This window comes from Aspergillus lucknowensis (assembly GCF_044049455.1).
Source record: "Aspergillus lucknowensis strain CBS 449.75 chromosome Unknown BJX67scaffold_43, whole genome shotgun sequence".
Taxonomy (NCBI): domain Eukaryota; kingdom Fungi; phylum Ascomycota; class Eurotiomycetes; order Eurotiales; family Aspergillaceae; genus Aspergillus; species Aspergillus lucknowensis.
Window position 1 is genome coordinate 184,511 of NW_027263587.1, and position 24,399 is coordinate 208,909.

Below are 24,399 nucleotides of genomic sequence, written 5' to 3' on the forward strand. Positions count from 1 at the left end.
GAACACGGCGAGCGGCCCTATGGATGGACAACACGCGGCACCCCAAATTAGCATTGAAGGCCACCTTGAAAGCATGCAGGATGCAGCAGCTTGCGATAATCTGTCGAAAGCCTACCACAAGCGATTCCAAAAAGAGAGTAAACCTGAGCTTCTTGATGCCGCAATTCTCTGCGCGAGAAGAACAGTGGAGCTGTGCTCTGCTGAGAATCCGCGACTGCCGAGATACTGCTTCCGGGTGGCCAACTACCTCGACTCGAGACATCGGCGATCCAACTCACCTGATGACGATGACCTCGACGAAGCTCTTGAGTACCTAGAGTTGGCTACCGAGCGTGCTCAAAGCGCGGGCGAGACAGCCCGCGAGAAAGCAGCGCGTTTAGGTGTTGCATCGGATTGCCATTTTCGGTTGTATATGGCTGGAAGAGACGGGGAGTATGGCGAGGCAGCTCATGCTTCCGATGCAGTTCTCAAAGCATGGATGGAAATTGGCGATGGGGATAAGATAGCTGCGGTTATCCACGACATCGGCACCCTCCATTGGGAGAAATACGACAGGGACGATGAAAAGGACCTGGAGCTTTTGGATCTCCCCGTCCAATACGCTGACAAGGCGATCGAGGCAGCTGGCGAGACCGGTGGACGTCCGAGACGGCTGCTGCATAGCAAGATCGGTTTTCTCGACCGTCGAGCGGCGAACAACGAGACAAAGAGCCAAGAAGACTATCGAACAGCCATTGCTACCTGCAAGACAATTCTGAGTGAGGATTTTGACTCTGAGGATGATCCGGAAGGCGCGTATGCAATTTACCAAGCGTGGCTTGGGAGATTGTACCTCAGACTTGGGCAGATTACGGGGTCCAAGAACGACTATCACGAAGCAGCATACAACCTGCAACGGGCGAGTGAAGCCATACCAAGGGATCACCCGGAATGGAAGAGTCGCTTTGACCTATTCCAGTTCGCTTTAGAGGAGTCTCTTGTCATGCACGGTCTGCCGCCGGGTCTCAACGGTGCTGTCTACGCCCAGGAGAAGATTGTTGAGAATATCCTAGCGTCTGAAAAAGAAGAAGATCAAGGAGAACCCCAGGCAGAGGCATTGTATAAGCTGGCACTCTTGCAACAGGCTCGCTATAACCAACGGCATACGATAGATGATCTGATCAGCGAGACTGAGAACCTGGAAAAGGCAGTCTTAAAGACGCCCGAGACGGACTATGAGAAGCTCCTTGGGCGGCTTGGGCTTGCGAGTGAGTGTTACGAAATCTTGTATCAGGATGAGGGTGACCCGAAGTATCTGAGGCTGGGTATACAAACGGCTCAGAAGGCTGTAGAGCGAGAAAAGAATGCCGAAAATGTCAGTAAATGGAAGAAGGCGCCAATATATGGTGTGCTGGGCCGCTGTATGGCCGCCCTATCTGAAGAAGATGATGACCCGGGGCTCATGAGAAATGCAGTGGAAGCCGTCGAAGCTGCATTAACGCTGGTGGGAACGGAAGATCAAATTGATGAGGATGACAGGCACAGGCGGGAACGTCAGAGGTATCTTGATGATCTTGAAGACTGGAGGAATTCAATAGAGGGATAGACGAGGAGGAGGATCGTCAGGCTTTGGAGAGCAGATGCAGTTCCAGAAAGGGTATGCCGTACTCATGTGATCTCCAGTTACAAACAAGACAAACACATATTCGACTTTATCTTATCGCCGGCATAAAAAAATAGGCTGGAAGCTCGCCAGACACTTGAATACAGAAGAACTCGACGTCAGCTATTTTTCTGTTGGCACCGCGTTTTGCGCTGCATATTACTTTAATTTGACGCCATCCTGTTGCTCATGGACTCGCCTCGCTTCGGCAGACACTCACTACGGTCGTCCACTTCTTTGGCAAGCAGTCGCGACGACAGGCCCGGTCATTGATGCCCATACTTCCGATGTAGAGCGGAGTTCTTTTGAACCAGTAATTCTGCATTTCTTCCGCTTCGCGGTTCTTTATCTGTTATGTGCCCACCTTAGGAACCCGCTACGTCGATCAGGCCACGCGAATCTCCGCCGAGGGGAATCACGCACGACTGGTCTTTGAGGCATGTCTCTGTATTCCGACGATCAACCCGCGCACACGAGACGCCCTCCATATACGCAGCCATACAGATCTTTATTCGGTGGGTCGAGTCAGGACATCGACAAGGAACAGTACGCGCATTTTCCGGGAGATGGACTCCTAGATTATGTTGATGCTGCTGCTACTACAGGTGGTGGCCTGATCACAGGGGGCGAGGATGCTGACGATGATGAAACCTACGTATCTAGCAGAAACAAGACATATGAATTTCCACCGAATCGCGATTCCGCAGCCTACCCGTTGTTGGATTCTGCACGGATGTCTGTGGATTCTCCTCCCGGAACCCAAGACCATCCCTCATCACCGCCTCCATATCGGCCTAACAGATTTCACGGGACTGCTGATCTGTGGCTAGACTTGACAAGAGATGACAGAGAAACCGTCGAGTCTCTAGAAGAGATCCGCGCGAGGGATCTGGCGGCTCATTTATACAATGCCCATGTTTTACTGTCTCAGGGCATTACCGAACAAAACGATGGCCCAGGCGATACCCAGCTTGTGAACAACTTAGCAGAATGGACGGCTTGGCCGATGCCTAGCGATGATGTTCCTCGTCGAGATGAGCGCATACGGCGATTGGACGACGATAGATGGACATTTAGGATGAAATCAGATCCACGACCAAGCGCAGAGCTCGAAGAGTCTATTATAGCATTTGTGCTGAAGACTGCAAAAGACAGATTCCGGAGTAGAGAATGGGATTCGTCAAAATCTGCGAAAAGGACGGGCTTTTATCAACTCAATCCTGACCACCCGAGGTCGCCGACAGATGGAGGGTCGGAAAGTGATCGACCGAGAGCAGACGGTTACCTACACCCCGCTCATCGGGCGAAGAAGAATGTGTTAAAATCATCCAACACCCAGTCAGACCTAGACGACACAATGTGCGACACGGAGTGGGAAGATGAACGGGAGTCTCTGAGTCTCCACCAACGCCCAACATTCCTTGCAGATGATGATGTAGCGCGAGAGAAACTACGACCACTTGCGCGAAATATCATCACCCGATTTGAACAGTTACTAGAGGGGATTCGATTGTTTCATGGACCTTCAGGGTCCGAAAACCTGTCGGATAAGAGTCGGTCAAGAGGGAGAAAGCGCGCACGTAGCTCGTCAAGAGCGTCTGACATGAGCAGCGTCTACTTTGGACATGAATCGATAGAGGATACTTCGGGACCCAAGGGCGATGCCGATACGAACAGCGTTTATTCGCGCGCCCCATCAGCTACGGAGAAAGGAGCGAGAACGGAACTGGATAGAAGTCAGTCGAGAGGACGAAAACGCGGACGAATAACGTCTCTGCCATCTCGGCCGCGCAACACCGATGCGGGAAGCAGAAATCCATCAAATCATCGCCGCCAGCGCTCCACGTCTGCAACTATTCGGTTGGGCCTCATAGATTGGAAAGATACAGTAGGCATCGCCTCCATGATGAGGTTGCCATTAGCGGTGATTCAACGTGCTACTCATCGGTTCTCTGCCTTGTCTGGTGAGGAGATGGTGGTCCCACAATTCCTGGAAGGATCCAATGAACGAGCCATGGACGATGTGCGCAAATGTTTATCTACGGAAAGCAATCCGACAGAAATTCAACGCGAGGAGTCGCTGCCGTCAAAGCTCGCGCGTCGCTCACCACCGACCCGCACTTCCTCGACAAGGAGACGCTCCACTTCTCGAGGCGACAGCATGTCCAAGACGGCACTGCCTTCTGGAGTGGGTGGTACTGACACAAAGAAGGCCCTGGTTTGTCCTTTCAAGAAGTGCAGCCGTCACAAGAAGGGATTTTCTCGAGTATGGAATCTAAATCAGCATCTCAAGAACATACACCCAAACTATCGCCCGAGAGATGGAAAATCGCAAACGCGCAGTGGTGATTCCGAACAACAACAAGATGTATGAAAAACCTCACTGAAGTCGAGCGGCCGATCAATTGTTGTGAGCTGTTAACAATAATGACTTTCTACTTTCTGGGTACCTGAGGCATTAGCGCTTTCTCGCAGAGAATGCCGGGCCAAGGCTCGGTTTTATTAGCCAATAATACGGAGGATTTCAGAAATTCCGGCAAGGCTGGCCAATGATTAGCTAGATTCTGCGCTCACCATGACGTAATGTCACGTGACTCAAAGCTCCTCCCGAGCGGGGATGGGGAAAAACCGGGATGAGACAAGCTCTTTGGACCTGGACGCGAAAAGAAGCAGCATTGAGATTGGCTGCTTCGCATATCACGAAAGGTTCCGCTTGTCGGGATTCCTTTCCTCGTCGGATAGCGCTACCAGATTGGCCCAGTCTCCCCGCCTGGTCTGAGGAAACAGCCTGCTTCCCGGAACTGATAAAAGGGACGGCCAACCGCTCCGGCTCTTCGGTATTTTCCCCGATGCGGGCGGATTTCAGTTTTAAAACATGGAGAGAATCGTGCGCCCATTGTCAAAGCAATTACTTCGGTCACGACCACGATATCCATTCGCAATGCCTTCTTCCGACCACGCCAAACGGCTCTACGTCACAGGGCATGCTGTGCCTCCAGTGAGCAGCACTCGGTTGTACTCACCATAGCCTTTGCTAACAAATCGGATACTCAGCTGAAAGACAAGTCGCTTTTCATTCAAAAAGCTTATGTTAACGGCGAGTGGGTGGATGCTGAGTCAGGGAAGACGTTCGAAATTCACGGTATGGGCGCAACTCCTCGAGCTCAGCCGGCTATGAAAGTGGCGTGCTAATCGTGGGCTGCGTGTTCGTCTTTGCCTTCATAGATCCTGCCACTGGGAAACTTATCGGAACATGCCCCGAATTTAGTGCATCGGACACCGAGAAAGCCATCCGAGCAGCCGCCGAGGCGTTCCCTAAGTTCCGTTCGACCTTGGCCCGCGAGCGAGCTCGGATGCTCCGGCGATGGTACCAACTAATGGTTGATAATGCTGAAGATTTAGCAACGTTGATTACATGGGAAAATGGGAAGCCCCTTGCGGATGCTAAAGGAGAAGTAAATTACGCTGCTGGCTTCTTCGAATGGTTTAGCGAGGAGGCGCCCAGAATTTACGGCGATACCATCCCATCCTCTGTGGCCGGGAACCGGGTGATCACCGTTAAACAGCCTGTCGGCGTTTGCGGATTGATTACACCTTGGAATTTCCCCGCAGCTATGATTACGCGGAAGATCGGGCCAGCTCTGGCTGCTGGTTGCACGGTAGTCACAAAGTCACCGGGGGAGACACCATTTACCGCCAATGCTCTTGCGGAGCTGGCTCACCGCGCGGGGATCCCTAAGGGCGTGGTCAATATCGTTACAGCTATGAAGAATACTCCGGAAGTCGGCGAAACAATAACCACGCACTCAGATGTCCGCAAGGTCTCTTTCACTGGCTCAACAAACGTCGGCAAGCTTCTCATGAAGCAATCCTCGTCCACCGTCAAGAAAGTATCCTGGGAACTCGGTGGCAATGCTCCTTTCATTGTCTTTGACGATGTCGATGACCTTGACGCGGCGGTTGCAGGCGCTATTGCCTCAAAATTCCGGAGCTCAGGTCAAACTTGTGTCTGTGCCAACCGCATCTACGTGCAGAGGGGCATTTACGATGAATTTGTTCGGCGGTTTGTTGCAAAGGTCAAGGAGTTCAAGGTTGGTGCTGGCTTCGAAAAAGGCATCACTCACGGCCCCGTCATCCATAACCGTGCCATCGACAAGGTCGACGAGCATGTGCAGGATGCCGTGTCCAAGGGTGCCAAACTCGTCGCCGGGGGCAAGCGACTCTCTAACCTCGGGCCCACGTTCTACGACCTAACGGTCCTGACGGAAATGTCAAAGGACATGCGAATTGCCTCTGAGGAGACATTCGGGCCCGTGGCCGGGCTTTTCCCCTTCGAGAGCGAGGAGGAGGTCGTTGAACTTGCTAATAAGGCTGAGGTTGGCCTTGCTGGATACTTCTTTAGCGGCAACATTAAGCGTATCTTCCGTGTCGCTGAGGCTCTAGAAGTTGGCATGGTTGGTGTCAACACTGGTCTCATCAGCGATGTCGCATCGCCGTAAGTTACTTCCACTGAATCGTCGGACTACATGCTACAATCGCAGAACTAATCTACTCCCTAGGTTCGGGGGTGTCAAGCAAAGTGGATTTGGCCGGGAGGGCAGCAAATATGGAATTGAAGAATTCCTTGTCATCAAGAGTGTTACGTTTGGTGGGATGGGCGAGCCGCTGCAGGTGTAAACAAAAAGTATATGAAATCTCCAATGTTAGCCTTATCTCGATGAAGCACTGATACAATATCGTTGTATTTATTGAAAATATGATTGTATTAACGTCCTATTGAGCAAATTTATTAACTTGCACAGGTATGGCGCTTGGGGTTAGAGGGAGCTGACCATTGAGGCCCGGGTGGAGACCAGGTAGACATAGATATATCGAGGAAAAGAGAATGCTGAGACTAGGATTGTGGAAGCCTAATTTACATGCAATGATACATCACAGAACATATGCGCCGTAACCAACCGATTGGTCATGTCCCAATGAACAATACAGTGCCGGAGTATGCAATATCAAGGGCGTCTCTGGAGACCGCAGGTCGACCATCTAACAACCCTCGTGATACTGGCACTGAAAACCCCTCCCTATCGTTCCCTTCTTGGAACAACACTCTATTTCCCCTGGCGCTGCTTATGCTTCGGATTCTTCGAGCTGCAAGCAATTCCCGTTAGCACGTGTTCAATCGAACAATAGCTCAACTCGTGAAGGAAAAGCCCACTTACCAAATGATATAGACCCGATTCTTTCTCCGCACCGGCTATACAACGACAGAAATCATGTTAGCCGGGAAAATCCATCCACGCCGTATATCCAGTTGCGCAAATTCTTAAGAATACTGCTGAATTTTGTCGCGTACCTTACACCCATCGCACAACCTCTTCACCGAAGACCTCGTTTTCATCCCACGAACCTGCTCCAGCTGTTTCACGGCGGAGACCGCACCAACTCCGGTCGCTACCTGCGTTTGACTCGTAGAAATTTCCCCGGATCGGAGAAGACGAAGGCCATTGTTTAGTGTGAGGCGTGATAATTGTGAGAATGGACGAGAGAGGAATCGGAGGTGGTTCAGTCGGGGGACAAATTGTCGGAAGAGGGCGGTCGAAGGACCGAGGAGGGGGCGGAGAGAGACCATGGAGGATATCGTGGACGGATTCAGCGGTATTGAATATCCCCCGCTCTCGGGTATATACTTTGTGAGCTGGTTTGGTGTGTTGAGTTATTATTGTTCTTGTTTGTAGACTCAAGTGTTGAGGGTTTGGAGGAAATGATGCCGGATAATTTACATCGCCGTTTTCCGAAGAAGTCAATTTCGCGTGTTTGATTGGTCGATGAGCAACATGGAGGATGATGAGGTATTATGAAGGTTGGGTCTGAAGTGTAGCTATCTCAAACATTTTTGAAGAATCTTTGTGTAAAGTATTATGCATTAGCATACCAGCTAATCTGAGAAATAATACAAGGTAGGGATAGCCCTGATACAACTCTATACAGCCGAAACCCTGCCAGCGAACAAACAAAGCCACAAAAACCACCCATGTCGAGTCCAAACGCCGAAATATTCGCTTTGTGCATTTGCTGAAGCTCAAAAAATTGCCAGAAGAGAAGACTCAATGGCGGAGGAAAGTCTTGTATGTCTCAGACTCAGTCTCCTCACTGAACGGGTATCTAAGATCACGCAGAAATGCCTCCAGATCTGCTTTCTCCGGCTGCGGGCACTGAATGCCGGCAAGTACCTTGCCGACATCCCCGCCGTAATTACGGTAGTGGAATAATGAAATGTTCTGGTTGGGGCGGAGCGTTGTGAGGAAATTGGCGAGTGCGCCGGGTCGCTCCGGGAACTCGAACATGAACAGACGCTCATCCTCCACGTTACTGCGTCCGCCGACCAAAAAGCGCACATGGCGCTTAGCAAGCTCATCGTCACTGAGATCCCGAGGGTTCATACCACCCCTGACCAGCTCGGCCATGATTTTAGCGAGATCTTCTCGGCCCGTTGAGGCAGACAAAGAAATCCCCATAAGGACGTCGGCCGACTTTTCGTCGGCATAGCGGTAACTGAACGCGGTGACAGCATGAGGAAGAATGACCTCCACGAGTTTCGTAAAGGCACCCGGCTTCTCGGGAATTTTGACACTGAAAAGAGCTTCCTTCCGCTCACCCAAAGCCGCACGTTCTGCAACGAATCGCAGCCGATCAAAGTCCATGTTTGCCCCCGAGGTAATGGCAACAAGCTCACGGTTGGTATGAGGGCTAGGATACTTTGCGACGTACTTCTTGAGTCCTGCAATAGCCAAGGCACCTGCAGGTTCGATAATGGATCGTGTGTCCTCAAAAGCATCCTTGATCGCGGCACAAGTCTCATCGGTGGAGACGAGGATAATCTCATCTATCACTTCACGGGCGACTCGGTAGCATTCAGACCCAACGCTCTTGACCGCCGCCCCATCCGCGAAGAGCCCAACTTCACTCAGAAGTACACGAGAACCCTCGCCTAAAGATTGGGCCATTGCGTTGGCATCGTGAGTTTCAACCCCAACGACTTTAACATGCGGCGCAATGCGCTTCAGGTAGACACCGATACCAGAAATCAACCCTCCTCCTCCAACGGCACAGAAAACAGCTTCAAGCTTTTCCAGGTTGGCTTGGCGTAGGATCTCCATTCCGATGGTCCCCTGTCCGGCAATAACGTAGGGATCGTCGAACGGCGGGATGCTCGTGAGGCCGTGCTGTTTTTCCAAGCGGTGTGCCTCTTCTTTGGCAGAGTCGAAATCATTTCCATGAAGGACGACGCTACCGCCGAGCCGGGCGACGTTCAAATGCTTGATTGCGGGTGTGCCAGAAGGCATGACAATGGTGGCGGGAATCTTTAATTTGCGGGCGGAGTATGCGACACCCTGCGCATGGTTTCCTGGACAAATTATGAGAGTCCGTACCACCTCGACGAGTGCATCCGATGGTCTTACCTGCAGAGCATGCAATGACACCTTTCCACCGTTGCTCGTTAGTTAAATGGGCCATTTTGTTGTAGGCTCCGCGGAGCTTGAAACTGAATACAGGGAGCATGTCCTCCCGCTTCAGGAGTACTCGACATTCCATGCGGTTACTGAGGTTCACAGCATGGTGGAGCGGGGACTCGGTAGTCACTTCGTATACGCGGGAAGTCAGGATCAACCGGAGGTACTGTGACGGGAAGGGCCACGTTAGCGGTGGTGTGAACCAGAGACACAGTAAGAGAAATATCTCACATCCGGATAGCCATTGGGAAGTAAGAAAGCGTCAGGAATATCCCAGCAAGGCGGAGAGTCCGGCCCTTTATATTCCTCCTTTTCTGATGTCGGAGTGGGGATGGCAGAGTATTCTGTCAGGGCCAGGCTGCTGAGCCTGGAGGAAGTCGGTGTCATCGTCCCATTGGGAGAAGATTTGTCCGACATTTTGAAGAGTCCGTTTCGGCGTACGCTCGAGCTCGAGATTGACGGGCACGAAAACAGTCCAGGCCGCGAATACTTCCGATCTAAATGTGGAGGAGAATCTTGTGATTATGACTGATGGCGGCGGAGGCAGAAAAATTCCGCGATCGGCGCGGGATGTTTATGTCAGATTGGCAGCCCTACGTTCCTGGTTAGGAATGTACTTGCGGCTTCCAAGGTTCAAAGGTTACGAGTAGTCGCCGGTTGAGGGAACAATATTTCGAGATCTGTGTCACACATCGGATCGAGGCAAGTACTCAATACGTACACAGCAACTGAGGAATCGTTTTATGTTGATAAGAGCTTTCCCTTCTGTCTGCCTAACTCTCTCCTCCGCGTGCCCGCTGAGCAGGCTGGAGGAACGGAGGGGCAACAGCCGGTGCCGAACGACAAGAAGACAACAATCTTTGAGCCTCGAGTAGCTTTCCTTTTTAGAGCTATTCTCTCTGACGATAGCGACTTTGCTACTGCTGTAACTACTTTTCCTGCGGGTACCTCGAGAACTCCTCTTAGCTCTTCCTCGAAGGCCGAGTGCTCCAGCTTCAGATGATGGGATGGTATCAGTATTTACAATACCGTATATTAGGGAGGTGATACGCTGGGTTGGTAGTCGTTCTCGACGTCACAACGCCCACCGACCACTTACTCAGGATCGAAGACTGAGCGCCTTTGCGAATTGATTTGGAGTGGTTCTACTTTGAATACATATCGGCAATAATGAGCGGCCAATCGTTCCCGTCTTCGTTCGATGGCAACCCGTATGTGCCCACGGCTTGCGAGCCCGATCCATACAAGTGCGCCGAGGATATGTTCTGACGATTGGAAAAAACACAGAGAATTTGAGGAGGAAACGGGACTCCAGAAGTTTCGAAGAAGACTCAGGGAAGAGCCTGTAATCCCGCTGGGTAAGTGAACAAGTGCACGGCCTAGCGGAGAAAGGCTTCTAACCTCCTCTGATCTAAGGATGTGCTGCTACCTGCTATGCGCTCTACCGTGCCTACCGATCAATGAAGGCTGGAGATTCAGTCGAAATGAACCGAATGTTTCGCGCCCGTATTTACGCCCAGGGATTTACCCTTCTCGCTGTGGTTGCCGGGGGAATGTATTTCAAGACGGAGAGACAACAGCGGAGAGAGTTCGAAAAGGCGTTGGAGGAGCGGAAGAGCCAGGAAAAACGGGATGCATGGCTGCGTGAGTTGGAGATTCGGGACAGGGAAGATAGGGACTGGAGGGAACGTCACGCCGCTATCGAAGCGGCGGCGAGGGAAGCTGGCAAGAAGCCGTCTGCAGCACCAGAGCAAGACAAGGCACGCTCCGCTCTCGAACCTTCCGAAAAAAAGGCCATTGGAGTTTTGAATGCCATTATGGAACTATTGTCAGGGCAGAAGTAAGGCTGTTGAGTTAAGCTTGCCTGTGTATATTGCTGAATTGGTCTTCTTTTGAGACCTTGGCGTTTTGGGTGTGGAGATATTTTGTTATAGATATAATTCTCTTTTTCTTCTAGAGTCTATGACTGCGGGAACTAAAATCCGCAGCTCCGTACTGCTTTCGCATCAAAGGCAAAGGAAGAACCTGGCGCGCTGCTGTTCTCATGGCTACTACTGCGCGCAATGTGCCTGCTCGCAATGCAGTAGGTTGTATTGGGGACATTAGCCACATGCACTGGGCACTCTATCGGGTAGTTACATGTATTCTCTTGGAGCCCGTGCCCATGCATCAGGCTCTTGCTTGTTCATCAATGTATCGTTTCATTATATCAAACTCTGACTTGCCAGTCTGTTCGGGTTAGTAACCGAATACTTCAACAGTACTAAAGAGCAACCGCCCTTACCGAAATTAGGTATCGTATATGTTGCTGTGACAACATGTTAGTCTGTGATTTCAGATTTCAAGCGAGAAAACCTACTAAATCGGTGACATTCCGATGACGCTCGAACTCGTGGCGGGCATATTCCCGCAGTTCGCTCCGTGTTGGAGAATCGGGAATTCCTTGCGCGTTCAATATGAACCCAATGATTGAAGTAAGAAGAGCGAGGAACTAACTGTTCAATGCTCTAACAATTTCGCGCCACAGCGCAAGAACTCGCTGCTTCTGAATAAACTGTATGGTTGATTAGGATGCAACAGTGGAAGAGCCAGGCGGAATTGAACTGACATGGTCTAGACTAATCGTTGGCTTCCTGAGCTTCGATGGCCGGGTCTTGGAAGCCGCGACGAACAATTTGAGCGACGAGCGCATCGAGTCAAATTATCTCATAGTAGCTTTCGCTAGATCCCCAAGAAGTCGAAACCATAGGACTGCTTTTGTGTCACGGTGTTGCAAATTCGGCATATGTTATGGCTGCCAGCCGCTTTGGATAGTGGCGAGAAAGGAAGGCGGTGGTGGACCCGGAGATGAGAGAGTATTGTCACAGACAATAGCTTACAACCTCGTTACATACACATCGGACTGTGCGAAGGTTTGATGGCGGTTACGAAGGCCAGTCCACCACGGTGATGTTCCTGGACTTGGAGTCTCTCATGGCTTGCTACAAGTCGGTAATCATGTAAGAGGTCCCGAATTGTAACGCTGCATTTGATTGTTAAGATGTCCTTTTTGACGGATTGATTGGCTCCGGTATGTTTACCGATCTATGCCGATCACGTGAGCGTTCCTTGCTTCCCCGGAACTTTTTTTTTTCGGAGATGGAGGTGCAGGGAGAGCGAAACATCAGCAACTCGGCCAATTCCTGGTGATTGGACAAAAGCTATGAGGTGTGCTTCTCTTGCGCGGTTGCCATACCGTGCTGTCTCTGGCTTAACTCGATCCCCTGTCCGTTTGCAGTCTCAGATCCTCCTTTCGAACCGATGCGCGTCAACAGCGGCTCTCCGATGTGCTAGTCCACTTTCCCAGTTAATATTGAACAGACATTCTCAGCAATCAAGGAATGCGTCGGCTACAGCAGCAGCTGTGTAAGTAGCTCGCGATTTGGCTCTTCCGTATCAATCGTGATATCTAACGTCTGTCTTCTACCCCAGCCTGGAGGCAGCTGCTTCTACACCGGACACCTTGTCACAGGAGGCGATCATTGAAAACCTCGATCCCATAGAGGCGGAAAGATTATCACGGGTTAGAAATATCGGTATTGCTGTATGTCTCCATATTTTCGCGGCGAAACTTTGCCTGGATAACTAATAGCTTGCCTGATCAGGCACATATCGACAGCGGGAAGACCACATGTACCGAGCGAGTTCTCTTCTACACCGGCCGCATTGGGGCCATCCACGAGGTCAGGGGCCGTGACAATGTCGGAGCGAAAATGGATTCCATGGATCTGGAGCGTGAGAAGGGTATTACCATCCAGTCCGCTGCGACATTTTGTGATTGGATCAGGAAGGATGAGGAAGGGAACGACCAGAAGTACCACATCAATCTTATCGATACACCTGGACATATCGACTTTACCATCGAGGTGGAAAGAGCGCTGCGCGTTCTCGACGGTGCCGTTATGATTCTTTGTGCTGTTTCCGGTGTTCAGTCGCAGACAATTACCGTCGACCGACAGATGAGACGCTATAACGTACCACGAATTTCTTTTGTGAATAAGATGGACCGCATGGGCGCAAACCCATTCAAAGCTATCGACCAGATTAACAATAAACTCAAGATGCCCGCAGCGGCTGTTCAGGTTCCAATTGGCGCTGAAGACGAATTCGAGGGCGTCGTCGATCTGGTTCGCATGAAATCTGTCTATAACCATGGTGCCAGCGGTGAAGAGGTCGTTGTCAAGGATGAAATCCCGGAGAAAGTGAAAGAGGTCGCAGAGGAGAGGAGAAGAATGCTTATTGAGACGCTCGCCGATGTCGATGACGAGATGGCGGAGCTTTTCCTCGCTGAGGTTGAACCCACCGAGAAGCAGATAAAGGAGGCCATTCGTCGTGCAACTATCGGCTTGAAGTTCACACCAGTATTTATGGGTACTGCGCTTGCGAATAAGTCGGTCCAGCCCATGTTGGATGGTGTTATCGACTATCTCCCCAACCCTTCTGAGGTGCAGAATACCGCCCTTGACAAGAAGCGAAAGGAAGCTTCGGTGAAGCTGGTTCCTTACAACTCTCTTCCTCTGGTCTGTCTTGCGTTCAAGCTGGAAGAGAGCAATTTTGGCCAGTTGACATACATGCGTGTGTACCAAGGAACCCTTCGGAAGGGCGCCAATGTCTTTAATGCCCGAACAGACAAGAAAGTGAAGATTCCCCGCATTGTCCGTATGCATTCCAATGAGATGGAAGATGTCACCGAGATTGGCGCGGGCGAGATTTGTGCTGTGTTCGGTGTCGACTGCGCGTCGGGTGACTCATTCACTGATGGCCAACTTGGCTACACCATGTCCTCCATGTTTGTCCCAGAGCCTGTTATCTCGCTTTCCATCAAGCCCAAGAACAACAAAGATGCCGCGAATTTCTCCAAGGCTATGGCGCGTTTCCAAAGAGAAGATCCTACTTTCCGGGTGTCATACGAACCTGAGAGTGAGCAAACACTGATCTCTGGAATGGGTGAACTTCATCTTGACATCTATATCGAACGTATGCGCCGCGAGTATCGTGTCGATTGCGAGACTGGCCAGCCTCAGGTTGCTTACCGAGAAACCATTGGACAACGCGTTGAGTTTGACCATCTCCTCAAGAAACAATCGGGAGGTCCTGGCGACTATGCCCGTGTTGTGGGCTGGATGGAGCCGACTGGTAAGCTCGAAGAAAATGTATTCGAAGAACAGATCGTTGGTGGCAGTATTTCCGAGAAGTTCATCTTCGCCTGTGAAAAAGGTTTCCATCTGTCCTGCGAGAAGGGCCCACTCATCGGCCACAAGGTGCTTGGAACAAAGATGGTCATCAACGACGGTGCTACTCATATGACAGATTCTTCTGAAATGGCTTTCAAGAACGCCACCCAGCAGGCCTTCCGCAAGGCCTTCCAGGAGAGTAACCCTTCCGTCCTTGAGCCCATGATGAAGACTGTGGTCACCGCGCCTGCCGAATTCCAGGGTGATGTTATTGGGCTCCTGAACAAGCGTAATGCTACCATCAACGACTCCGAAGTCGGCGTTGACGAGTTCACCGTCTATGCCGATTGCAGTCTGAATGGCCTCTTCGGCTTCAGTTCTCACCTCCGTGCCGCTACTCAGGGCAAGGGCGAGTTTACCATGGAGTTCAGCCACTACGAGAAGGCACCTCCGCAGGAACAGTAAGCTCTCTTCCTACCCCCCAAGTCCAGTCGAACGAGCATGAGTTGACATGTTTTATTACAGAAAATTACTCGTTCAGAAGTACCTAAAGGCCCAGGCTGACAGACACAAGAAGTAAGCCAGAGAGACTTTCATGCCGGACTTTCTGCACATATTCCTCTTACCCTTTTTCTTCGTCGAGGGACGCGTAAAGACGAAGACATACCTCCAATTTCTTCCACCTTTTGGACTATGTATTATGTATAGACCGACCCTGTGGGCTTGTCTTCTTTCATGTTTTAACATCAGACCGGCGCTTTTTTTCGGCTATTAATTCATCATCTACGAATGAGGATAAAAGAAGGCACATTTTGCGAGCAGCTGTACATGTATTAATCTCATTATTCTATATCCCCTCTCACATGACACCGAAATGCCTAGCTTGGATAGGCTCTTGGTCCTAGATATCCACTAAATCCCGCTATATATCTAATCGTTGGCTTTATGTCACATTGTATGACCGAAAAGAAAACTTTATTATTCTTCAAAAGCCCTCAACACCGCAAGGGCAGCCGTCGAGAATGTTGCCACGCGGTTGTGACCTGGTAAATAAGTTGTCAGCTGTGCTTTTGCGTAGGGTTGGTGAAAGCATACCTCCATAAGCAACTCGCTCCCACCGCACCCTCTTAACCACCCCAGAATCCTTGCCGGACCTATTCTCCCAAACCTTAACCTCGTTGGCTGCGTTGTTGGCATCCCTCTTCTCATATTTCAGAACGCCCGGTGCATCCGTTTGACTTTCACCCGTCGCAGCAGCCCAGACACAGCGCCCCTCATACCAGGGAATCTCAACGTCATTTTTGGCGTGGATGATAACCAGGTCCAGGCCCTTCTCTGCATACCCAGGATCGATGTCTGAGGTGCTGTTGACACCCGTCAATCTTGCGACTCGGCCTGCAGTATCCCAACGGTCAACGATGTGGCTTCTAGCCCAGTTCTGGACGCGCGGGTAGGCGCGTAGTGGGGATAGAATGGGGGGCGTAATTCCCTTTAGGCTGTAGGATTCAATGAGGTTGGGTAGGTTGCTGAAGGATGCTAACAGGATTATGCCGGCGAAAGGCTCGGGGTCCTTGATGGCCGGTTGGATGGCGGTTGGGTCAGGGGAGCCGAAAGTGAAACGCTCTGCTACTCCTGCGCTAACTGCTGTCCCGAGACTTTGGCCGACGATAACGATTCGAGACGGCGGAATACTTAACGGACCGGACGTGAGGTAGTTTAGTAGGGATACTCCGTCGGTGATAAGGCCTTCTTCGGTTGGTGAGCCGGTGGAGATTCCGAATCCACGGTAGTCGATGGCAAAGACGTGGATTGGGTGCGATGGTGTGGATAGGCCGAGAAGCATACGGTATGTCTCGGGCCGTTGGGCAGAGGCTAGATGAGCTGCATTACCGTGGACTGTCCGAGGATCGTTGGTCAGTACGTCGGGTCTGAGTGGTGATCCGGGCCGAAAACATACAGCTTACGACCACCCTAGCATTGGGGTCATTAGCTAAAAGCCTAAAGGCAGGGGTCAAGGTATAATCGTCCTCTGGACCGGCTGGCTTGTCCAGATCCAACTCGGCTTCATGTTCTCGACAAAGGTGCAAAGGTAGAAGATGCCAGCCATAAAGGGTTTCGTTATCGGGTGTGACTAGGTTGAATGGCTGGACTTGCGTCTCTGCTCCAGATCAGGAACTGAACATCCAATTACCAATGCTTCGTCGAAGCTGGCCAACATACTCAAAAACCCGAAGGATTCTACCGAGTTGACATCCTGCCATAGAGTCGGATTCACTTTGTTCACGTAGAGTGCACTACCACCAGACGGAGATTAATTAGGAACATAGAAAATTTGGGAAGCAGCAGTGATATACAATCTTTGAACTCCCGGGAGGGTCAGAGAGCAGACGATGCACACGTATATCAACCCAGCTGCTGCTAATGACCAGTACGCCCTTTTTAACAGAGGGTTAAACTCAGCCATGCTGAATCAAAACTCTGAAAATAGTCTCAGCATAAGTACAGTCGGGCAGGAAGCTCGTTCCAAGGAATTGGGCCGGTAAACTCGGGCTCGGGGCAGTAACATACATCGATGTTCAAGTGGATAAGGGCTTGAGGAGATGGGCGAATTTACTCCTAGTAGTGCGTCATGGGGGGAATTCAAACGGGACAAGGATTCAAGCATAAGACTAGGTCGACGTGAACTTCAAAGTACCACCCGTCTTATGGAGGCAGCCGAGCTGCGAGATGATGAAGTTGTGAAGTTGAGGTTGCAGCCGCAATCCATGCTGGAGACAGCGCTGGTGCCTCAGGCTGCAAGGCGCCGATTTGGCTTGTGAATTTCGCCCCGTCCGAAGCTCAAGAATCAACTCCGCAGCTCTCTTGCTCTCTCTGTTACTCCCCCTCCAGGGCCTGCGACATGTCCTCCGTCTGTCACTCTGGGCTTACATATTGCCGCACCTATTGACCTACCTTCGTCTATTCTTTTTTGGCTCTCCATGGCTGAGAAACGCAGGCTTCCCCCCCGTGAGCGTCGCGAACCCGCGGCCAAGCGGCGAGTCTCCGAAGCGACAACTCGAGCATTATCCCCAACACAACCCCAGACCTCGTCGAAAAGAAAGGCGTCAACACCAGCTGTTGCGCCGTCTTCCGCGTCCACTCCTCTTCCGGAGCCCGGGGTTGTTGAACCGCCCCTCCCGTCCAAAATTAAGGATGGCGAGGGCCTTCCAACCCTCCCTTCGCCGCAGCCCTCCAGTCTCTCGCCCAAGGAATATCAATCGATCGCGGAAAGGTACAATCTTGTTGATACGCGGAGAGCGCGTATATCTTCTGGTAGTCTCTGATAATAGCTAATGGTCTCATAGTGCGGTCCTCCTCGCTTCCCTAGAACGTTCGAAGAAGAAATGGCTCAGCGACGGTATTCTTGTGCGCTATTGGACCAAACCGAAGAAGACGAAGAGGGAACAGCTTGAAGGCAAAAACCCGCCAAAAGAGTCTATGTCTAAAGTGGGACCTTGCAATATTGTGGTTGGGCCCCATCTTTTCGACGCGATGCTGTATACGGTCAAGGATCCCAATGCGCCGCCCCCGGTTCAATACACGCCAAACCAGCGACCGATGGTTCACTACGGCCCTGCCAATAACTTCCAACAATACAATCCTTATCCACATCCGCATCAATCTGCTCAGAGCCAGCGGCCGCATCCACCTCAAGCTTCGCATGGCACGCCAACTCAACAAGGCTACCCACAGAGTGGCCGGCCGCCGCCTTCGCAACCCGCGAGAGCGCCGAACAGCCAAACTCCCCATCGCTCTTCTGGTCCTCAGGCGACGCAACGCCCGGCTCCCCACCAACAACCGGCTCCCCAACCACCAAGGCCAAATCCGGACCCCGTTATTCAGATGCTTGCGACGCGGGCTGCACAAGATCCCGAATTGAAAGCTTTGATGAGACTGGTTGCTTCAACTAATGCGACGCAGGAGCAGCTACGAACTTTCCAGGCGCATATTGATGAACTGAATGCCATCATTCGGCAGCGAGAGCAACAACAACGCCGTCAACAACAGCAGCAGCAGCAGCAGCGACCGCCATCCCAGCCACCTACGCCTAGCCCAGCACAACCATCTCACCGGTCGTCGCAACCCGCAGTTCAAACTCCTCAGCAGCCGCCATCGCAGAAACCGCAACAACCACCACCAGCAACTCCTCACCAGCAACAAACCCCTACTTCACAGCCGCCCTCACATCAATCCTCTCAACCACGCACTCGAGTCGAAATACAGATACCCAAGCCCCCACCTGCGCCTACGTCTCAGAACTCGGCTGCAGATTCAAAGGGCGCTCAATCCTCAACCTCCGAACCCACACCAACGCCACCCCAAGTTAAACAGGAGCCGGGTCTAGGCACGACCGTTCAGACACCAACACCCGGTGTTTCGAGCCCAAGCGTTGCGTCTGGAGTTCAGCAAGGCCCTGCAACGCAGACGGCGCCCCCTCCGCCGCAGCAACAGCAGGCGGTGAATCAAAGACCAAGCCCCCAGTACCCGCAATATCAACAGACCCCATATCAAGGGCAGCCACCTGCGATTCAATCTCGACCCCCGCAATACGGGTCTCCGAGCCCCTACTATCGTGCTACCCCCTCGCGACCACCCCCTCTCCCAAAACTGAATTACAAGTCAGTCGTGATTGAGTTCACTTCGCCACTCACACCGTATGGAAGCAGCACTTCCGGCCACGCGGGTTCGGGGGATCGGTATCTTTTTCCTGAGAACACTATTTTAGAATGGCTTCCGGGTGGGACGACGGTCCTTGCGTCCTTTTTGGTAGTTCGAAAGGCGGACCCGAACACCCCGTTTCCGATTGAAACGTCTTCCGACGTCGTCGTCTCCCGAGCCAAGGGAAAGTCAGCCTCAAAGTCGAAAAAGGCGGAAAAGGACATGGGCAGAGCTAGCGAAGGTCAAAAACAGGGAGGTAAATCCGACGATGGAGCAAAAGCGACAAAAGACAATAAGGGCCCGCAACCGCAGGATCCTTCCGCCGTGGATCACAAACCGCTTCAGGAAGCACAAGCCGATCAGACAACCGCTTCGGGTCAACCCATATCCGACAGCCAGCAAGGGAAGGAAAAACCTGACGATGATAAGAAATCATCCAACTTGAAGGAGTACTACCAGCCTGTTACCTTCAAAATTTATAGCAACAACCCCAGGGTCCTGGAACCGCTAGCCCGAGTAGTGAAACCCCAGGACGAAGTGCGCAAATACATGGATGAGATAATGGATCGTGCAGAGCGGGCACCCGAAGGGTTCCTTGCGTACCAGCTCCCTCGTGAATCATCTGCCGAGGATAACGAGTTAGAGAATGATAAGAAGGGTGGCACTCCTGTTGCGGGCTTGCTTGTCAATGGGCGCAGCAAGCTCTCGCGGGGTAGGACTGTCGGCGACGATTCGGAAGCTGAGAATACAGATAGACCTCTTGAGGAAGAGGAAGAGGAAGAGGAGGAACTGAAGGATTTTTATGGGCCACCTACTGGCCTCGTCCCATTGGGTATATGATGTACTTGTGCCATGCTATTGCCAGATAACCCTCTGGGATCCGACCTGACCTTTAGCTTCGATAGGTGTTGGGCTAGTTCTATGTAACATTAAACCAACCATTCTTAGTTAGATTTTCTGGTTGAGATGAGACAGTCTGTGATACTGTAGCAGATATAGCATGTGACTTAATATTCTCTTACACCGATTATAGATCATGAAAGGCACAGCCTGCATATGCTGCCCGCACCAACAATACCTAGGCTCATGTCCGTATGGAAACCCATGTTATATCAAAGTATTTAGGTACTGCCCCCACTCCTCCCACTATCCCCAATAATCCCCGCGGTCTCCAAAAGCCACCGCGCCTGCTCAACCGCGGAATCCCCGGCCCCAGCCTTGAGATTAACATGGCGTCTCCTCTCTGCCTCTCTCGCCTCAAAGTCCCATTGCGCTTGCTGGATCTCAACAGCACTTTGTCCACGCATTCCTTGCGACAATGCAGAAGAAGATGACGTCTCTGGCTCCGGGACCAAACCCCAGATCTCGAGGGTGTAGATATCAATCACTGTTTTGGTGGGTTTGGTGGAGGGCCCCGTACCGGAAATAGAACCGGGTGGTAGGAAGACGCCGTCATGACGGACTGGGGAGATGTGGAACTCAGCGACTTCGAGGCTTGTGTCGATGATGAGGGACCCGGCGCCATGCGGGGTTGGTGGCAGCTTCCGGGTTCGCGAGGAAGGTGGAATTTGGCAACCAATTGAGATACCGTGGTGTTGGGAGAAGTAGGCGGTTGGCATGCTTGATTTATCGAGGATCGATGGGGAGGGGTTACCCTGGAGGAGGGTATGTTTGGGGGATAGTCGGAAGAGGGAGGGGAGAACTGAGGTGGATAGGCTTGGGCTGCTTGATGTGGATGATTTCCAGGGTTGGGGAAGATGGCAGCCTATTGTGAGGGTTGTTCCGAGCTCGGTGTCTACTCCTTCCAGAAGGAGTAGGGTGCCTGATTGCCACGTGAGGACATTGTGGGAGAAAGAAGTTAGGGATGAGCCGTGCGCGGAGGTAGAGAATACAGGATGGAGGCGGATGTTGCCGCGGAGGATGTTCTGATTGACGGACGTAGAAGGAAGGAAGAAGGAGAGGTGCGATATCACACTCGGGCTCAGGATTGTTGACTCAAAACTCCCTGGGAGCGTAATTGATACTGTTGCTGTTTCTGGAGGGTTCGGAGTGAGCGTTGTTTCGGCTGCATCACTTCCACGCTTTTGAGAAAAGTCCAAGTTCTTGCTGAACAGGAGATGCTCAAATAATGGCGTCAATGGGTCGAAAAGGTAGGGGAAGGATGTAGTGATCGTATCCGCAAATGTCTTGTAGCTGATGCCTCCGGATGGTTCTTGAGCGAAGGCTGCTAGGATATTATCCGCTGCCGTGCGGACTGCATTCATTCGCTCGTCGTTGAGATCAGAGGTGTAAATACAAACATCCTCTAAAGGCTTCAATGGCGCAATGACGAGAAGGAGCATCAAAAGACGTCGAAACGTGCTCACAGAAATACGCGTCTCGTAGACCTTCCTGTCGATGCGCGAGTCGTGCTTAAAGACCTCAATCGCATCTAATGATTCAAGAGCAGCAAGTGCAAGGTCATCGTCCTCATCATCATCATAGTCATCGTTAGCTGGGGCGTCAATGTCGAACCCATGAGCATGGGATGCAGCTGCCTCTTCAGCGTGTTCCTCTTTCTCTGCGGGTTTCTCAACATCCTTCCTCCCAACATCGGCGAGACTCCCAAACAGTAACCTAATCCTATCCCTTCGCCCACGTCTAAGAACCTTGCCATAGCGCTCCGTCAGCAGCACGGCTATCTTGACCATAGCCTCAAACGTGAGCACACTAGGAGCAAGCGTATTCTGGAACGGGAATGCCCCTAGATAAGAAACCATGCGGAAGATGACCGGGCCGGCATCGAGCGGACATCGAACATCACTGTGGTCCGGGACGCCGAGGAAATCAGAGAGCGTCTTCTCGTTCCAATACTTCAGACCGCCCTGATCTGTTGCGCGTGTAAAGAAGTTGTCTTTGAAGTGAGTAAGCTCCAGCGGCGTAAAGCATTTCGTTGCGAAACGCTCCGCAAGTAGCAGGCTCAAATGCTCTACTTTGGTGTTAGACACCGTCAACGAACGGAAGAACGAGCACATCTACAGCTTCAACTCCGTGTTCGAGTGCGAGTGTAGGCACCAACCTGGAGAAGGGGCATGGCCAGAATCTTCCTGCGACTGGCTAAGCCCCATTTTGTCAACAATATAAACTGAGGCAAAAAGATACGAATCGAATCTGATGGCTCTCAGAGTAGATTCGCCCTTAGCAGTGTCTACTCGTGGCCGGAGGCAAACAGGTGAGTCGTCCCTAGATTGGGTCCTGGTTCGGTCCTGATCTTAATCAAGGGCTTCAAACGTCGTATACATTAAAGCTATAGAGTCAAAGCTCAGAAGATCATGATACTAGTGGGTTGAGATGGGCCGGTGGGGACCAGCTTCGTTGAAGGAGGGATGTTCCAAGGTTGATGCTGAGGGGAGCCTGGAATTGATGCCGCGAGAGGCGACGTCACCGCATCTGGAAAAGTGGGCGCCTTGAGGCCTGAGGCATCAACATTCCAAGACACGCTTGACCTCAACCTGGGAATGCGAGACGGCACCTCTCGAGTGTTTGAAGATGAATCTTGATTTTTTTGGTTTCTCGTCAATTTGGCAAGCCGCCAAATGCTCAAAAATAGATACAAGAAGTGATCAAGGTGGGCAATCATCCTATAGCATGACGACACCTACACCTCCCATCTGCTTTTCATCGGGCAGGTTCTTCTCATTGACACCACCAGGAACAGGAGCAGTCCGATAATTATACAGATAGAAGTGGAGTTGACCGTCACCAGCTCCGAATTTGAGCTGCTCCAGGAAGAGAGGGTTATGATGAGAAGTGAGGGCGTTAAATACGTCGAATTGAGCCTGGTTCGTGGTGTTAGTTTTCGTATCACTTTACGAAAGTGAATGAAAAGTTGATTCGTACCTTCTTAGCCAAAACCAGGGCATCGTTCATTAACATCAGAAGTCGGTTTTTGAGAGCTTGCTTGTCATCTGAGAAAGCCGTTTCGGTTGCGTAATAGTAGAGGTACGCCGCTCGTACGCAGTCATGCTTGGGATGCTGAATCACTGTAGACTCGAGATTGTAAAACGAGAAGAAGTCCGTGATCTTGTGAGTTTCGGGATCCTCCACTACGTATGACCAGATGACTTGTTCCTTTTGAGGGTTCTCTTGGTACACTAGCCAATGAGCGATCTCCTCGCGGTTGAAGGCTTGGTTAAGGGAGTAGTTCTTCAGGTAGCGCTCCAGTAAATCGTGAACAGCGTCGATATCCTTGGATTCCATAGGCCGAAGGTTAGGCGTCGAGGTATGGCTCGGAAGATGGTTTCTGGTAATCTGACGGGCCTTGGTAGAGCCAGCGGGGAGAGGAGAGAAGCCGACCTCGTAAAGCTTCAGCCAGTCCAGAGGGCGGTGGTAGTAGCGGCAGGACGAAACGGGTGTCGGGAGAACAACGCCAGCAGTGTAGATCGCTTGATAAATGCCGTTCAAATAGCACCGGCGGGTAATCTCCTTGATAAGCACGGGTGCCAGTCGTTTGGACCTCAGCTTCTTGTGAATGCAAAGGAAATTAATCTCTGTGACCTTGATCTTCTGGCCGCGCACACGAATCTCAGTCGGGACACCACAGATCGAAGCCACGAGCTTGCGCGACTTGGTGGCGCGAACACCCACGTGCCATTCCTTGCGCCAGCCTGGAGACATTAGGGCCCTGTAAATTTCAGGTATATCGTTTAGTCTCTGGATAAAAACCCGCGGGTCAAAATGCAGAGTAACAGGCTTACCAGTGCAAGAACGACTTGGAGTATCTGAACCGGAACATCGCGTTGTCATCCTCCACGTAGTGGTATGTGAGCAGGTCCCATAGTTCCCGGAGCTCCCCTTCGTCCGTTAGGTCCAGAGTAGTCCACTCAAACCCGTCAAGCAACTGATCCGGCTCCTTCGATACCTTCTCAGGGTCAATGATCTTGATCGGCCCTCCAGCAGCGCTGCTCGCCTCGTCAAAACGAGGAACCGGCTGTGTTTGCCAGAACTTGAAATTCGCCATGTCCTTCTTATTTTTTCCAGTCAGAGAAAGGCCGGTCAGGAGCTCGGAAATGTCCATCTTGCGCAGCGCTTCCACCGCTTTCTCCTTCTCTAATCCACTGAGTTCGTTCTTCAGGGCTGGATTGTTCTCCAACATGGCCTCGGCGGCCTGCGGGGTCAGCTTATCGCCCGGTGCGCCTTGTTGCACGTCGTTGGACTTCTGGGGGAAATGACAGAATTAGCGAGGATAGGTCTAGCAATTCTGGGGACCAGGTTCACTGACCTGAGGGGATTTGCCCTTGGAATCCTTGGAGGCTGGCATGGCGACTGCGTTGAGAGAGGTGGAGGAAGAAAACTAGCT

General features: G+C 51.7%; 10 protein-coding genes across 10 annotated transcripts; 6 read left to right on the top strand and 4 right to left on the bottom strand.

The window, feature by feature from the left end:
• Positions 1-19: 19 nt before the first annotated feature.
• Positions 20-1,585, top strand: BJX67DRAFT_384037 (uncharacterized protein; the record flags this gene model as incomplete). Its single annotated transcript, XM_071033588.1, has 1 exon — positions 20-1,585. The coding sequence occupies one exon, from the start codon at positions 20-22 to the stop codon at positions 1,583-1,585; it is 1,566 nt and encodes a 521-aa protein (XP_070883182.1).
• A 315-nt stretch (positions 1,586-1,900) lies between these two features.
• BJX67DRAFT_227891 (uncharacterized protein) lies at positions 1,901-4,267 on the top strand. Its single transcript, XM_071025860.1, has one exon. It carries the CDS (start codon positions 2,082-2,084, stop codon positions 4,014-4,016), a length of 1,935 nt encoding a protein of 644 aa, XP_070883183.1. The 5' UTR covers positions 1,901-2,081; the 3' UTR covers positions 4,017-4,267.
• Positions 4,268-6,480, top strand: BJX67DRAFT_227905 (NAD-dependent succinate-semialdehyde dehydrogenase). Its single transcript, XM_071025861.1, has 4 exons — positions 4,268-4,640; positions 4,697-4,784; positions 4,868-6,137; positions 6,202-6,480. Exons 1-4 carry the CDS (start codon positions 4,518-4,520, stop codon positions 6,317-6,319), a joined length of 1,599 nt encoding a protein of 532 aa, XP_070883184.1. The 5' UTR covers positions 4,268-4,517; the 3' UTR covers positions 6,320-6,480.
• Positions 6,481-7,540: 1,060 nt separating this feature from the next.
• BJX67DRAFT_361939 (threonine dehydratase, biosynthetic) lies at positions 7,541-9,788 on the bottom strand. Its single transcript, XM_071029935.1, has 3 exons — positions 9,382-9,788; positions 9,100-9,316; positions 7,541-9,044 (listed from the first exon to the last, which is right to left on the bottom strand). The coding sequence occupies exons 1-3, from the start codon at positions 9,565-9,567 to the stop codon at positions 7,744-7,746; spliced, it is 1,704 nt and encodes a 567-aa protein (XP_070883185.1). The 5' UTR covers positions 9,568-9,788; the 3' UTR covers positions 7,541-7,743.
• A 532-nt stretch (positions 9,789-10,320) lies between these two features.
• Positions 10,321-10,994, top strand: rcf1 (respiratory supercomplex assembly factor RCF1; the record flags this gene model as incomplete). The annotated part of the gene is made up of 3 exons (XM_071031491.1): positions 10,321-10,361; positions 10,438-10,508; positions 10,567-10,994. The coding sequence occupies 3 exons, from the start codon at positions 10,321-10,323 to the stop codon at positions 10,992-10,994; spliced, it is 540 nt and encodes a 179-aa protein (XP_070883186.1).
• Positions 10,995-12,299: 1,305 nt separating this feature from the next.
• Positions 12,300-15,126, top strand: BJX67DRAFT_228009 (elongation factor G). Its single transcript, XM_071025863.1, has 4 exons — positions 12,300-12,555; positions 12,622-12,733; positions 12,795-14,824; positions 14,889-15,126. Exons 1-4 carry the CDS (start codon positions 12,353-12,355, stop codon positions 14,941-14,943), a joined length of 2,400 nt encoding a protein of 799 aa, XP_070883187.1. The 5' UTR covers positions 12,300-12,352; the 3' UTR covers positions 14,944-15,126.
• Positions 15,127-15,225: 99 nt separating this feature from the next.
• Positions 15,226-17,194, bottom strand: BJX67DRAFT_228024 (alpha/beta hydrolase). The gene is made up of 5 exons (XM_071025865.1): positions 16,718-17,194; positions 16,584-16,657; positions 16,321-16,521; positions 15,459-16,259; positions 15,226-15,406 (listed from the first exon to the last, which is right to left on the bottom strand). Exons 1-5 carry the CDS (start codon positions 16,825-16,827, stop codon positions 15,342-15,344), a joined length of 1,251 nt encoding a protein of 416 aa, XP_070883188.1. The 5' UTR covers positions 16,828-17,194; the 3' UTR covers positions 15,226-15,341.
• Positions 17,195-17,262: 68 nt separating this feature from the next.
• Positions 17,263-20,042, top strand: BJX67DRAFT_228030 (uncharacterized protein). Its single transcript, XM_071025866.1, has 2 exons — positions 17,263-17,634; positions 17,708-20,042. The coding sequence occupies exons 1-2, from the start codon at positions 17,342-17,344 to the stop codon at positions 19,899-19,901; spliced, it is 2,487 nt and encodes an 828-aa protein (XP_070883189.1). The 5' UTR covers positions 17,263-17,341; the 3' UTR covers positions 19,902-20,042.
• On the bottom strand, positions 19,944-22,424 carry BJX67DRAFT_228000 (TLD-domain-containing protein). Its single transcript, XM_071025862.1, has 2 exons — positions 22,120-22,424; positions 19,944-22,029 (listed from the first exon to the last, which is right to left on the bottom strand). The coding sequence occupies exons 1-2, from the start codon at positions 22,166-22,168 to the stop codon at positions 20,183-20,185; spliced, it is 1,896 nt and encodes a 631-aa protein (XP_070883190.1). The 5' UTR covers positions 22,169-22,424; the 3' UTR covers positions 19,944-20,182.
• Positions 22,379-24,398, bottom strand: BJX67DRAFT_228019 (glycylpeptide N-tetradecanoyltransferase swoF). Its single transcript, XM_071025864.1, has 4 exons — positions 24,322-24,398; positions 23,798-24,255; positions 22,941-23,724; positions 22,379-22,879 (listed from the first exon to the last, which is right to left on the bottom strand). Exons 1-4 carry the CDS (start codon positions 24,358-24,360, stop codon positions 22,682-22,684), a joined length of 1,479 nt encoding a protein of 492 aa, XP_070883191.1. The 5' UTR covers positions 24,361-24,398; the 3' UTR covers positions 22,379-22,681.
• Between the last annotated feature and the right edge of the window lies 1 nt (position 24,399).

Bases quoted from the DNA above. Each gene is read 5' to 3' on its own strand.
- BJX67DRAFT_227891 (XM_071025860.1), top strand. From the start codon at position 2,082: ATGTCTCTGTATTCCGACGATCAACCCGCGCACACGAGACGCCCTCCA.
- BJX67DRAFT_227905 (XM_071025861.1), top strand. From the start codon at position 4,518: ATGGAGAGAATCGTGCGCCCATTGTCAAAGCAATTACTTCGGTCACGA. The intron at 4,641-4,696 runs GTGAGCAGCACT...TCGGATACTCAG, and splicing joins CAGGGCATGCTGTGCCTCCA to CTGAAAGACAAGTCGCTTTT. The intron at 6,138-6,201 runs GTAAGTTACTTC...TCTACTCCCTAG, and splicing joins ATCAGCGATGTCGCATCGCC to GTTCGGGGGTGTCAAGCAAA.
- BJX67DRAFT_361939 (XM_071029935.1), bottom strand. From the start codon at position 9,567: ATGTCGGACAAATCTTCTCCCAATGGGACGATGACACCGACTTCCTCC. The intron at 9,317-9,381 runs GTGAGATATTTC...TTCCCGTCACAG, and splicing joins TTCCCAATGGCTATCCGGAT to TACCTCCGGTTGATCCTGAC. The intron at 9,045-9,099 runs GTAAGACCATCG...TAATTTGTCCAG, and splicing joins TGTCATTGCATGCTCTGCAG to GAAACCATGCGCAGGGTGTC.
- BJX67DRAFT_228009 (XM_071025863.1), top strand. From the start codon at position 12,353: ATGAGGTGTGCTTCTCTTGCGCGGTTGCCATACCGTGCTGTCTCTGGC. The intron at 12,734-12,794 runs GTATGTCTCCAT...TTGCCTGATCAG, and splicing joins TTAGAAATATCGGTATTGCT to GCACATATCGACAGCGGGAA. The intron at 14,825-14,888 runs GTAAGCTCTCTT...GTTTTATTACAG, and splicing joins AAGGCACCTCCGCAGGAACA to AAAATTACTCGTTCAGAAGT.
- BJX67DRAFT_228024 (XM_071025865.1), bottom strand. From the start codon at position 16,827: ATGGCTGAGTTTAACCCTCTGTTAAAAAGGGCGTACTGGTCATTAGCA. The intron at 16,522-16,583 runs GTATGTTGGCCA...GATCTGGAGCAG, and splicing joins AGAATCCTTCGGGTTTTTGA to AGACGCAAGTCCAGCCATTC. The intron at 16,260-16,320 runs GTATGTTTTCGG...ATCCTCGGACAG, and splicing joins TGCTAGGGTGGTCGTAAGCT to TCCACGGTAATGCAGCTCAT.
- BJX67DRAFT_228030 (XM_071025866.1), top strand. From the start codon at position 17,342: ATGGCTGAGAAACGCAGGCTTCCCCCCCGTGAGCGTCGCGAACCCGCG. The intron at 17,635-17,707 runs GTACAATCTTGT...ATGGTCTCATAG, and splicing joins TATCAATCGATCGCGGAAAG to TGCGGTCCTCCTCGCTTCCC.
- BJX67DRAFT_228000 (XM_071025862.1), bottom strand. From the start codon at position 22,168: ATGGGGCTTAGCCAGTCGCAGGAAGATTCTGGCCATGCCCCTTCTCCA. The intron at 22,030-22,119 runs GTTGGTGCCTAC...ACACCAAAGTAG, and splicing joins TGGCCATGCCCCTTCTCCAG to AGCATTTGAGCCTGCTACTT.
- BJX67DRAFT_228019 (XM_071025864.1), bottom strand. From the start codon at position 24,360: ATGCCAGCCTCCAAGGATTCCAAGGGCAAATCCCCTCAG. The intron at 24,256-24,321 runs GTCAGTGAACCT...TTCCCCCAGAAG, and splicing joins CCAAGGGCAAATCCCCTCAG to TCCAACGACGTGCAACAAGG. The intron at 23,725-23,797 runs GTAAGCCTGTTA...TGAAATTTACAG, and splicing joins TCCAAGTCGTTCTTGCACTG to GGCCCTAATGTCTCCAGGCT.